Source organism: Muntiacus reevesi, chromosome 15 (assembly GCF_963930625.1).
Source record: "Muntiacus reevesi chromosome 15, mMunRee1.1, whole genome shotgun sequence".
NCBI lineage: Eukaryota > Metazoa > Chordata > Mammalia > Artiodactyla > Cervidae > Muntiacus > Muntiacus reevesi.
Genome location: NC_089263.1, coordinates 30,014,897 through 30,029,144, shown reverse-complemented (window position 1 = coordinate 30,029,144; position 14,248 = coordinate 30,014,897). Strand labels below are relative to the sequence as shown.

At 35.2% G+C, this 14,248-nt stretch overlaps 1 protein-coding gene across 2 annotated transcripts in view; it reads left to right on the top strand.

Moving 5' to 3' along the window:
- Positions 1 to 14,248, top strand: part of SCAPER (S-phase cyclin A associated protein in the ER) — a 398,005-nt gene that overhangs the window by 115,266 nt on the left and 268,491 nt on the right. For both annotated transcript variants that reach the window (XM_065906683.1, XM_065906682.1), the window contains exons 15-17: positions 2,969 to 3,109; positions 8,272 to 8,427; positions 13,476 to 13,618. In XM_065906683.1, coding sequence (XP_065762755.1) covers positions 2,969 to 3,109; positions 8,272 to 8,427; positions 13,476 to 13,618 — 440 coding nt within the window. The remainder of the gene's footprint in view (positions 1 to 2,968; positions 3,110 to 8,271; positions 8,428 to 13,475; positions 13,619 to 14,248) is intronic.

Genomic DNA, 14,248 nt, shown 5'->3' with positions numbered 1-14,248 from the left:
TTCTTATTGTTAATTACACATGGCAGATGTGAGTACTGTGTTAGTTATGTAGGCTGTGTAACAAAGGACCTCAAGACTCAGCAGTTTAAAACAACACACGTTTATTAGCTCACAATTTCTTGGGCATGGAAACTGGAAGTGGCTTATGTTGTGATTTTTTTGTTTGTTTGTTTGTTCAGAGTCTCTCGTGAGGTTGCAGTCAGTGTGTTGGCTCAGGCAGCAGTCGTTTGGAAATGAAAGATCCACTTTTAGATCCCTCATGTAGCTTTTGGCAGGCCTGGGGTCCTCTTTAGTGGTTGGTTGTGGACCTCCATTTTTTGCCATGTGGGTCTTTCCACAGCCCAGTGTTCTCATGACATGGCTGCTACCATTGCCACAGAATAATCTGAGAGAGAAAAAGAGAGAATAAATAAGTGAGCTGCAAAAATGCAAGCTGCATTGTCTTTTCATAACCTAATCTTAGAAGTGATGTACTATCACTTTTGCTGAATTATATTGCTCCTTGGAAGGAAAGTTATGACAAACCTTGACAGTGTATTAAAAAGCAAAGACATCACTTTACTGACAGAGGTCCACATAGTCAAAGCTATGATTTTTTCCAGTGGTTGTGTATGGATGTGATATTTGAACCATAAAGAAGGCTGAGCACCAAGAATCGATACTTTGGAATTGTGCTGGAGAAGGCTCTTGAGAGTCCCTTGGACAACAAGGAGATCCAACCAGTCCATCCTAAAGGAAGTCAGTCCTGAGTGTTCATTGGAAGGACTGATGCTGAAGCTGAAGCTCCAGTACTTTGGCCACCTGATGCAAAGAGCCAACTTACTGGAAAAGACCCTGATGTTGGGAAAGATTGAAAGCAAAAGAAGAAGGCACCAGAGGCTGAGATGGTTGGATAGTATTACCAACTCACTAGGCATGAATTTGAGCAAACTCTGGGAGATAGTGGAGGACAGAGGAGCCTGGCATGCTACAGTGCATGGGGTTGCAAAGAGTCAAACACAATTTAGTGACTGAACAACAACAGATTGGTCACAGTCCTGACCAGTGTGGGAGGGGAATATGCAAAGGTCTGAATACCAGGTGACTGGGATCATTTGGAGCCATCTTGGAGTCTGTGTCCGACAAAGACTTGACACAGCATGATAGAAGCCATGTGGCCCCTGTAGTGTGTTAGTCACTCAGTCATGCCTGATTCTGGCCACCCTGTGGGCTGTAGCCTGCCAGGTTCCTCTGTCCGTGAGATTCTTCAGGCAAGAATACTGGAGTGGGTTGCCATTTCCTTCTCCAGGGGATCTTCCCAACTCAGGAATGGAACCCGGATCTCCTGCATTGCAGGCAGGTTCTTTACCGACTGAGCTATGAGGGAAGCCCTCTCCTGTAGTATAGGTAAACTCTTTTGTTTACCTTTTGGTCCTCGAAAGGAGGACTAATAGGCATAGGTTAAAAGTATTTTCATTCCTTTTGTGTGTTTTAATATTGGGAGAGATAATTAGATCGAACAGTTTGATTGTAAAAATGAGGTGACATAAGATTCTCCTTAATGCAGTAGAAAAGTTGGTGGGAAAAGAAGAAAATCTGTAATTTTTCTCTTAACATGAATCTCAAGAATTTAATTATTTTTATTTTAATCATTTAGTTTGGATAAATCAAGTATGAAAAACAGTCTCCTTGTAATGGGATTCTACAAGAATTAATATATTTTTTCATTTTAAGCTTCAGAAAAGTGTTCTAACACAATTATACTTTCCCTTCTTACTGTGTTTTTATTTATTTATTTTTTATTTATTTTTCTTACTGTGTTTTTAATACAAACAAAATTACATAGTTTATTTTCTCACTGTATAATATAATCTCCAGATAATTCACGCAAACACAATAATAAATTCTTGAAATTGTGCAAGACCTTAGAAGTTCTCTGGTTTAATTTCCCATCAATGTCAGTATCACTTTAATTAATTCAAATGATAAATCTCACCTTCCATTTGTACAGTGGTTATTTTTTTATTACTGTTGTTACCTATATGGTCTCATATGATCACAACAGTACTTCTGTGAGGCACACAGAGTTGAACAGATCCTGAACCCCATTTTATAGATGTGAGAACTGAATCTAGGAGAGACTAAGGGCTGTCTCCAGTGTCATATGACCAATCATTTGCAGAGCTGGGGCTTTAAGGACCTGTTTTTGCCTCCTATTTCAGTGCTCTTTCTGCATCATACCTTTTAAGGTGGTTAAACCCATTGTTATGTAGCTGAAATTCAACTTAAATGTTAGTTTTCTTTCCATTTGTGTTAAGTCAGCATTGATTTTCTTTATTCTTTTTGGTGCTGGTTCTAAAATGTTGAAGCACAGGACAAGTCTTTTACTTCTCCTGTTTGATATTGTTTTAAGGAATTAAATGCAACTATCATAATTATCTTTATTCTTCTATAAGCAAAACTCAGTGTGTTCCTTCAGAGAATGTTCTTATGCAGATAATTGTGACTTTTCAAACTTCTCACCATTTTTTAACTTCTAGGGTAAAATTACTCATTTGTCTTGAATTTGAGTTATAGAGACAATGTTTATAAGGATAAAAATTACTATTTTTAAGTGTGCTTATAGTGCAATATAATAATAGCAGCAAATATTTCTCTTGAGCAATATCTAATATACTATTCTAAAAGTTTTACGTATATTGACTGACTCAGTCTTTAAAACCTATGAGTTAGATACTACTAATGTTCTTTTTATAGATGAGGAAACCGAGATGTAGGCTAAAAAAGTTATCCACTTAACACATCTAGCAAGTGACTGGTAGATTATGAACTGTCAGGCTTTATAGTCTGCGTTCTTAATAATTAGTCATGATCTTTAGATCTTTCCTGGTTCTTCACTTTGTAATTCCTAAGCTATTTACCTGTTTGAACTTCTTGTCAAATGACTGTGTATGCTGAAATTAGTAATGTGATAATTCACTGCATATAGGAGAAAGAAGTCCGGAAGTGGAAAGAAGGGTTATTAGACCAACGACGTAGGATGATGGAAGAGAAATTACTTCATGCTGAATTCAAACGAGAGGTACAGTTACAAGCAATTGTTAAAAAAGCACAAGAAGAAGAAGCTAAGGTATGTATTAGGTGTCTTGAACATTGAATTAGTTGCTCAAGTACTTTTTCGATTGTTACATGAGAAGTTAATATTTATCAAGTGTTTATTCGGTACCAGAATAACAGCATTTTTACAGGCTCATTTGAAACTTTTTATGTACAATATTTTATTCTTAAAATAATCTTATGAGATATATATTATTTTTATAGCTTTATTGAAGTATAATTTACAGATGATAAATAACACATATGTGAAGCATCAGTTTGATGAGTTTTGACATATGTATTCCTGAAACCATGAGTATAATGAAAATAATAAACCGTTCCATCACTCTCAAAAGTTTCTTCATACCACTTTGTAATTCTTTCCTTCCTCCAACTCTTTTACCATGCAATTGCTGATCTGCTTTTTGTCACTATGGATGTTAGCATTTTCCAGAATTTTATGTGAATGGAATCATAGAGTAAGTACTCTTTCCTCTGGAATCTTTCACTCAGCATAGTTAGTTTGAATTTTATCCATGTTGTTGTGTGTATCATTTCCGTTGCATTGCTGAGAAGGATAACATTGTGTAGAAATGCCGTAGTTTGTTAATCCAGTCACTTGTTGATGGACATTTGTTTTCATTACAGTTTTTGGCTATTGTAGATATAGCTGCTGTGTAAATTCATGTACAAGCTTTTGTGCAGATGTGTGCTTTTATTTTCTTCGGTGAATACCCAAGAGTGGATTGGCGGAATCCTATGAGAAGTTTAATTTTTAAAGAAACAGTTTATATACTCTTACCAGTAGTACATGAGTGTTCTAGTTAGCCACATTCTCACCAATACTTGACATGGTTACACATTGTAATTATAACCATTTCATATTAGTCTGTATATATAGCTCTCATGTGGTTTTAATTTACTTTTTGAACATCTTTTTATGTGTGTATTTTTTCTGTCCGAAGCTCTTATTTGGTGCACTGTTTATTCAGATATCTGTTGATTTTTAAAAGTTAGATTGTTTTATTGTTATTCAAACAAGTGTTTTTTTAGCTTTTTTGAGGTATAATTAACATGAAATAGATACTTACATGATGATTTGATATAAATATGCATTGTGAGAGAATTCCCCTCATTGAGTTAATTAACATATTCATCACCTCACATAGTTATCTTTTGTGTGTGTGTATGAACATTTAAGTTTTCCCGTATCATATTTTAATTATACAATACAGTGTTATCAACTATAGTTACCATATTATACATTAGATGCTCAGGTCTTATTCATTGTATAACTGAAAGTTTGTATCCTTTTACCAGTCTCTTCCTATTTCTGTCTGTCTCCTTTCGGTCCCTGGCGAATAATTTACTACTCTCTCTTTCTTTGGGTTTTTTTTTTTTTATTTGAAGTTTCAGTTCAGTTCAGTCACTCTGTCATGTCTGGCTCTTAGCGACCCCATAAACCACAGCACGCCAGGCCTCCCTGTCCATCACCAACTCCTGAAGTTTACCCAAACTCATGTCCATTGAGTCGGTGATGCCATCCAATCATCTCATCCTTTGTCGTCCCCTTCTCTTCCTGCCTTCAATCTTTTGCAGCATCAGGGTCTTTTCAAATGAGTCAGCTCTTTGCATCAGGTGGCCAAAGTATTTGAGTTTCAGCTTCAACATCAGTCCTTCCAATGACCATCGAGGACTGATCTCCTTTAGGATGGACTGGTTGGATCTCCTTGCATTCCAAGGGACTCTGAAGAGTCTTCTCCAACAGCATAGTTCAAAAGCATCAATTCTTCGGCTCTCAGTTTTCTTTATCCAACTCTCACATCCATACATGACCACTGGAAAAACCATAGCTTTGACTAGATGGACCTTTGTTGGCAAAGTAATGTCTCTGCTTTTTAATATGCTGCCTAGGTTGGGCATCACTTTCCTTCCAAGGAGTAAGCATCTTTTAATTTCATGGCTGCAATCACCATCTGGAGTGATTCTGGAACCAAAAAAAAAAAAAAATAAAGTTAGCCACTGTTTCCACTGTTTCCCCAACTATTTGCCATGAAGTGATGGGACCAGATGCCATGATCTTAGTTTTCTCAATATTGAGCTTTAAGCCAACTTTTTCACTCTCCTCCTTCACTTTCATTAAGAGGCTTTTTAGTTCCTCTTCACTTTCTACCATAAGAGTGGTGTCATCTGCATATCTGAGGTTATTGATATTTCTCCCTGCAATCTTGATTCCAACTTGTGCTTCTTCCAGCTCAGCATTTCTCATGATGTACTCTGCATATAAGTGAAATAAGCATGGTGACAATATACAGCCTTGACGTACTCCTTTTTCTATTTGGAACTAGTCTGTTGTTCCATGTCCAGTTCTAACTGTTCCTTCCTGACCTCCATACAGGTTTCTCAAGAGGCAGGTCAGGTGGTCTGGTATTCCCATCTCTTTCAGAATTTTCCACAGTTTATTGTGATCCACACAGTCAACAGCTTTGGCATAGTCAATAAAGCAGAAATAGATGTTTTTCTGGAAGTCTCTTGCTTTTTTGATGATCCAGCAGATGTTGACAATTTGATCTCTGGTTTCTCTGCCTTTTCTAAAACCAGCTTGAACATCTGGAAGTTCACGGTTCATGTATTGCTGAAGCCTGGCTTGGAGAATTTTGAGCATTACTTTACTAGCGTGTGAGATGAATGCAATTGTGCGGTAGTTCGAGCATTCTTTGGCATTGCTTTTCTTTGGGATTGGAATGAAAACTGACCTTTTCCAGTCCTGTGGCCACTGCTGAGTTTTCAAACATATTCAACTTGTGTAACTAAGACTTTGGACTATTTGACCAGCATTACAGATTGGATTTTTTTCTTCTGTTTTTGCATATTCTTCCCTCTGAATTTTATGTATTTTGTTTGGAGCATTAGGGTCCCATTTCTTTTTCTTTCATCTTGATTATGCTTCACATGTGACCCTTGATACAGTATGATTAGTTTTCCTGAGCATACCTGTTTGTCTTATACTTTTAGTGTAGTTTGAGAAATGATTGTGTTGTTAATTTACTTATGAAAGTGGCTATATGGCATGGAGATTGGGAAATCTTTTTTAGAACTTCATTCACATGTGAGTTTGACACTTGCTTTGCTTGAAACATATCTAGTGATAGGTTTTATTTCATTTAGCATGGGTTCCTGGAGTCTGTACTTCTGTCAGAGAGAGAAGCTCCAGTGTTTAATTCCTGGTTTCACTCTGCCTTTTTTTACAACAGCACGCCGTCCTTCTGACTTTCAAGAATGAGGCATTTCATCCCAACTTACATTTTCCAGCTTTTTTCATTAGCTATACTTTATTCATAAAAACTGTACTCTCTAGCAAAACTTGACTGTTAAGAATCAATATATATAAAGTTGAGGATGAAGTATATGTAGTTCAGTACTTTGTACCTAATTATAGCTTATTTGGTGTATGTTGAAGAAAATTGATTTGTATAGTAACTAAGACAGTGTGGTACTGGCACAAAATCAGAAATGTAGATCAATGGAACAGGGTAGAAAGACCAGAGATAAACCCACGCACTTATGGTCACCTAATATATGGCAGAGGCAGGAATATACAATAGAGAAAAGATAGTCTCTTTAATAAGTAGTGCTGGGAGAACTGGACAGCTGCATGTAAAAGAATGAAATTAGAATACTCCCTAACACCATGCACAAAAGCAAAGTCAAAATGGAATAAAGACCTAAATGTAAGACTGGACACTATAAAACTTTTAGAGGAAAACAGGAAGAACACTCATCTTTTTGACCCACCTCCTTGAGTAATGAAAATAAAAATAAACAAAAGGACCTAATTAAACTTAAAAGCTTTTGCACAGCAGAGGTAACTGTAAACAAAACGAAAAGTCAACTCTCAGAATGGGAGAAAATATTTGCAAACAAAGCAATTGACAAGGAATTAATCTCCAAAATATACAAACAGCTCATGCCACTCAATACCAAAAAAAAAAACAAACAACCCAGTCAAAAAATGGGCATAAGTCCTAAATAGACATTTCACCAAAGAAGACATACAAATGGCCAAAAAGGACATGAGATCATGTTCAGCATCACTAATTATTAGAGAAATGCAGATCAAAACTACAGTGAGGTATCACTTCACATGGATCAGAATGACCATCATCAAAAATGCTTCAAATAATGTTGGAGAGGGGATGAAGGAAAAGGAACCATTTTGAACTATTGGTGCAAATGTAAATTGATATAGCCATGATGGAGAGCAGTATGGAGGTTCCTTAAAAATCTAAAGATAGAACTACCATATGACTCAACAATACCACTACTGGGCCTATACCCTGAGAAAACTGTAATTCAAAAAGATACATGCACCCCGATGTTCATTGCATAGTAGCCAGTTCATTGCACATTGTACAATAGCCAGGACGTGGAAGTAACCTTAATTTCCATCTACTGATGAATGGATAAAGAAGTTGTGGTACATATATTCAATGGACTATTACTCAGCTATAAAAAGGAATGAATTTGGGTCATTTGTGGAAATGTGGTTGGACCTAGAGACTGTCATGTACAGTGAAGTAAGTCAGAAAAAGACAAATGCCGTGTGATAGCACTTGTATGTGGAATCTAAAATATGACACAAAGGAACCTATCTACAGAACAGAAATAGTCTCACAGACATGGAGAATAGGCTTGTGGTTGCCAAGGGGAGAGGGCACAGGGGAGGATTGGGTTGGGAATTTGGGGCTAACTGTTAGCCCCATAATAACTATTAGCCCTATAGTAGATGCAAACTATTATATATAGAATGGATGAATAACAAGGTCATATTGTATAACACAGAGAATTAATACATATATGTATGTATAACTGAATCACTTTGCTGTAAATCAATTGTATTTCAATAAAAAATTTCAATGGCAGGCCTTTATTTACTCTATTTCACTTCTAACTATGGCCTCTGGATTTGTTATATACACTAGATTATTATCCATTTGGGGAATAAATATTGAAATAAAAGACTGTAAGTCATTCATTTTTTGTTCTATGCCTTATACAACTGGTTTATATTATTAAATAAAGACTGTTAAATTTCTTAACATGATGTGTTAAGAATCTGATGTGTCTGATGTGCCTTAGAATGAGCCTAATTTGAAACTCACTTTCTGTGTTTTTTTGTTGTTGTTGTTGTTGAAGGTAAACGAAATTGCCTTTATAAATACCCTCGAAGCCCAGAACAAACGCCATGATGTTTTATCAAAATTGAAGGAATATGAGCAGAGGCTTAATGAGTTACAGGAAGAGCGTCAGAGAAGACAGGAAGAAAAGCAAGCACGTGATGAAGCTGTTCAGGTAGAATTTTATTCAGCAGGCATTTGTGAGCACTGTCCATTTCCTAGGCCCTGGGCATAAAAAAAGAAGTCAGTCCTAGGTTGGTTTCAGAAGTCTGAGAGCAAAGGCAGTGTGTACTTCTTCAGATAACGCTATCAGTGTCTTTGTCAATTTGAATCTCTAATCTCAACCAGATGAAGAGCTAAATTGCTCTGGACAGATTATTATCTATTCTTTTCTAATTAGGTTGGGAAAGAATATGTTCCTTTCGTCTATTAAAAGTGGGTTGTGTTTGAACCTGTTTATATAGCCTTAAGGAACTGGGCAATTTTTATGCTTATAACAGGGAGTGCCTGTCGTATTTTGGGCAGCATCATCAGGTACTTAAAGCTCTGTAGCATACGTAAGTCAGCTACCATTTTCAGAATGGGAAGAAGGGTTTTTTAACTATTTTAGATCTTCCTCAAGATCAACTATGAATGCAGACACATACTTTATCTATTACGACTAATATTTCTTTGTTTATTCATTCAGTGATCATGTATTGAATTATTGCTGGTATCCATGTGCTGAGCTTTGCTTGTGTGTGTGTGTTAGTCACTTAGTCGTGTTCAACTCTTTGCGACGCAATGGACTGTAGCCCGCCAGGCTTCTCCGTCTATGGGATTTTCCAGGCAAGAATACTGGAGTGGGTTGCCATTAGCTTTGCTTAAGGACATGAAAAAGATATGTCTTTGATCACAATGCAGAGACGTATATGTAAATAAATCTTAACCCATTAGGATAAGTGTAACAGTAAAAGCATTTTGGAAGCACAAAGGAGAACACATTACTCAAATTGAGACATGAGAAAGTCAAGAAAAAGCTTTCTGGAGGAGATGGTGCCTTACCCAACATTTGAGTAATGAGATAGTTGCAAATGGTGGAAATAGGCATTCCATGCAGAAGGAGGTATGAGCGAGTACAGCATGTAGAGTTATAGACTTGATCATGAAGAACTTTGTTGTTACGTTAAAACTTAGGGACGTTATTAATATTTTATGCTTCTTTATCTCACTGGTAATTTTAGAAGATTAAAATATCAATACAGCTTTCAAGTTTATTGGTTACTTCATGCTATTTTTGTGTACTAGCAAACAGTCCCATATTCACCCAGTCTCTGCTTGATTTGAGTTCAGGGTCTTATTTTAATCTTGAGTGCCAAGCTAACTTATGTTTAAAAATACAGGATGTTACTATTAGAGAAAATTTAGCTTTTCCTATCAAAGAGACAGTAAAAAGTTTCATTATTATCATTTAAAAATTAAAGTTGTCCATTAACTAATATTCTTAGATGAGTAAATGAAATAGGATATTTGAATTTTTAATTTGTGCCATCTCTTCAGCTTTATTGCTATTTTTCTTTCTGCAGTGGGACCATTTTAGACTAATAATCATTTTGAAAATTGTTACTTTTGAATAACCATTATGCATTAGTAATTCAAAAATAAATAAATAATGGTCTTTGCCTTAATGGTAAATAATAGAACAGTGTGAAAATGTAATAGAAACCTGTATAGGCTATAGTGGTATCACAGAATAATTAGCTCTATTGATGAGAGGGGAATGTCAGGGAAAGTTCTCTGGAAGAGGTGGCTTCTTAGCTGGATTTTGTGGGAAAATATGTGAGCAGTATTGTATATTTTTGAATAGACTTCTGTGGTTACTTTTCTACATTTATTTTGAAGATTTGAAAATACAGCAGTTATTTTATGTTTAAAAATTAGTCTTATTTCATTATTTGAAACACTTATTAAGGCTTAAAGGAAAGCAGGTCTTTTCTGAAAGTAGTAAGTGATTTTTTGTAATCACTAACACATTTTTTGATTACTCAGAATTTTCTTTTTTAAAATGTTGAAATTTCTTATGGATTTAATGTTCAATGGAAAATTTAAAACCTATGTACATAAGTTTAATCTATATACTGATAGTAGAAAATTTGTTGGTTTTATATACATAAATATATAAAATTTAAAAAAAATTTTTAATGTATAGTCTTTACTGGATGTGCTAGGCACTAAAGCCGAACATATAAATATCTTAATAGTAAGATACTAACTCAGAGAAGAATTCAGACAGGCCCCCATCTGTTTTAATTTTACTTTTGAAAAACTCCCAAAATTAACTGTTAAAGGCAGTTGTGATTCTTGGTTTTTTTGCAAGTGGAATACTAAGTTAATGAATGCTACCATTGCACATTCTTAATTTGCCATTTTTGTTATATAAATTATTGATAAATTAATTTAATGCCCAATTTCTTAGATAGTCTGCCTTGTCCTCTTGCCATAATCTTTTGATTTGCAGGCATAAAGGGCAGGGTTACAAAATCCTTTCTTTGGCCACCATAAATATATCCTTGACTGTGAAACAAAGCATATGGGAGTCTGAGAGGTTTCAGAAGGCTTGAGAGGTAGATGTCTTTCCAGTTCAGTTGCTGTAGGTTTATACTTTATATTTGTAAGCTTACAGATTTATGATGAATATTATTTTAAAACTTATGCTTCATTTGCTTAATAGGTATTTATCAAACTTGTGCTCTGTGCAAGATGCTTTTATGGAGTGCAGAGTTTCCTGTCTTTAGGAAACATATTTTAGAAAGGAAGATACTAACTGAATTTGCTAGTTTTACTCGTTGGTTATACAATTAACCAATTTTCTTTTCTACTTATTAAAAACAACAGAAATTAGAGGATTGGATTTTTTTTGAAATTCAATTATTTCTGTTAGTACAATGTTGGAGTATTTCTTATATCCATAAAAACATTCAACAAGTTGACATTGTATTAATATTTATGCGTACAACTTAGTTGCATTGCATATACATATAAAGTAACTGTTTTATATAATATTAGTATGTTTAATTTATAAGACCAACTTATAATTTTTAAAAGTATATTCCATAAGATTTTGTTTTTATAAAATATGAAATGAAAAGTTCTGTTTTAATTATACTTAAGCTTTATCTTTTTACATTTTAGTGTGGCAGTTGTGTTTTCAGATATACTGCAGATTTTTTAAAAAAAAACTTCAAGTAAATTTGAGGTTAAGAGAAAACTTTCATGTATGTTTTTTATTGGAGAAAATTTTCTGTACTGAACTTGATTGTTTTTACGATTCGGTTTTTCAGATAATAAATAGCTAAACAAGTTGCTACATATTATACTTAACTTAGTAGTGAGAGGTAGCTGTAACATTAATCCATGAATAGTATTTCAGAAAGTAATGACTGTTTAAAATCTATTTGGATACTTTTAACAGTTTGCAGTCTGTCAGACATACTCTTCTGAAATCAGTACATTTCCTCCAGCTCCCAGTCCCCTCTCCAAAAAGAAACAACAAAGAAAGAAAAGAATTAGGTACCCTTTGGTGGTCCTACTTTAAAAAGGTTTTTTCCCCCTGCATACATACAACTTCTTGTAGAGATAAAGTTACCATTGTGAGTTTAGTTAATTATTAGAAATATTTACTTCTCTCCTCAGTGTTCTTGAGACAGAAACTGCTTTATCTGCAGTCATTTACTGAACACTTTACTACGTACTAAACACTTTGCTCAGTGCTTACCTATATTAATAATTTAGATCTCACAATAAATGGTGTGTCTTTTTAAGGTAAAATGACTTGCTCAAAGTTATCTAAGTAGTAGTTACTGGAGCCTAGATCGGTGTGTTCTATTTATCATAAGAAGTGTGACCAGGGAGATGTTGTGTACCTAGAGAATGGGGATGAATTGAAAGAAATACATTGGTATATCGAGTAATATGGTGAAAATTTCGCCTACTCCTAGTAGGCAAAAATATATACAGGAAGTATATCACAGTGTTTTAAAGAAGTATTTTCTACCTTAATAATGATTATAATAAGTAATTACTGAGAATTTAGTATATGCCAACCCCTGTGGTAAGTGCTTTTCCTGTATTATCTCATATGTTCTTTACAGTATACTTAAAAGTACTATTTTTTTTTTTTTTTTTTTGTCTTCTAGAAAACTAATTCACATCTATTATGTAACTAGACCAGAGTCACCCGACAGTAAATAATGGAATCAGGAAACAAAATTAGAGAATCTAATGCAGTATCCACTCTCTTATCCACTATGCTATATTATAATGCCTCTTTCTCCTGGCCACAAACTTGTGCCTGTGTGTGTGTGTGTGTTCAATTGTTCAGTCATGTCTGACTCTTTGCAACACCATGGACTGTAACTCATCAGGCTTCTCTGTCTATGGGATTATCCCTGCAAGAATATTAGAGTGGGCTGTCATTTCCTCCTCCAGGGGATCTTCCCCACCCAGGAATTAAACCTGTATCTCCTGTGGCTCCTACCTTGGCAGGCAGATTCTTTACCACTGAGCCACCTGGGAAGCCTGGCTACAAGCTTTTCTTCAGTTAAGACGAAAGCTTAGTTCAGAAATAAATTCTTTTAATTATGCTTTCTTCATCATATTCTGTTATTTCTACAACCATTTAAACACAGGGGTTTAGAAGTGATTAAACATAAAATATTTATCAGATTCTCACAGAATATAAATAGTATAATATCTATTAAAATAACATCTATTCTTTATTTTTTATTAATTTATTTTAATTGGAGGATAATTACAATATTGTGATGGTTTTTGCCATACATTGACATGAATCAGCCATGGGTGCACATGTGTGCCCCCATCCTGAACACCACCCCCCACCTCCATCCCCACCCCATCCCTCTGGGTTGTCTCAGAGCACTGACTTTGAGTGCTCTGCTTCATGCATCGTACTTGGACTGGACATCTATTTTACATATGGTAATAAACATGTTTCAGTGCTTAAAATAGCATTTATTCTTATAATTATTTTGTAGCACTAATAAATGACATGTGAAGGCCAGATATCATTGATAACTTGATTTTTGTTTAAATTCTGAGAAACATAATAACAAGTCAGGTATTTGTCTGTCTTGAATTTATAAGTCTATGTCCAAGCTATGTCACCTTTAATCATCTTCATCTTACACGTAATTCTAACATCTTTTAAAACATTTTTAATACTAGGAACGTAAGCGAGCTCTAGAAGCAGAACGGCAGGCCCGTGTAGAAGAATTGTTAATGAAAAGGAAAGAACAAGAAGCCCGAATTGAACAACAGAGGCAAGAAAAGGAAAAAGCCCGTGAAGATGCAGCCCGGGAAAGAGCTAGGTACTTCATTTGCTATCTCTATTTTTGGTCCTGATGAACATTTTGTAGTGAGTGCATATTCAGATCAAATTTTGAAGCTATTTACTATCATGTAGATTTTTTAGAAATAGTCACATATATAGAAATGTTTTACTGAATTTTGATTTCCAGGAATTAAGACACTCTACTTAATATGGAAACCTTTTGAACATTTCTATTGGATGGGAAACTTGATGTTTCAAGATATTTTCAGTTGTAAGAAATAGAATTTGATACTAGCTAACTTAAATATTGTGAGGAAAAGTGACAGGAAGTTAGAGGACCAGGTTTGGACTTGGTCAGACACCAAAGGCTAGGTCCTAGGAGCTATAGCAGTGGTCCTTTGATGGAAGTAATCCAGTTAGTATGTTGTCTTTCTCATTATAATAAATGACACTTAGCCATTCCTACTTTTTAACATCTCTTGTTTAAGATTCAAAGACCAGGACACTCAAAGCTGGTGCTCTGGGACAACCCAGAGGGGTCGGGTGGGTGGGGGTTGGGAGGTGGGAGGGGAGTTCAGGATGGGGAGACATGTGCACCCGTGGGTGATTCATGTCAGTGTATCACAGAAACCACCACAATATTGTAAAGAAATTATCCTCCAATTAA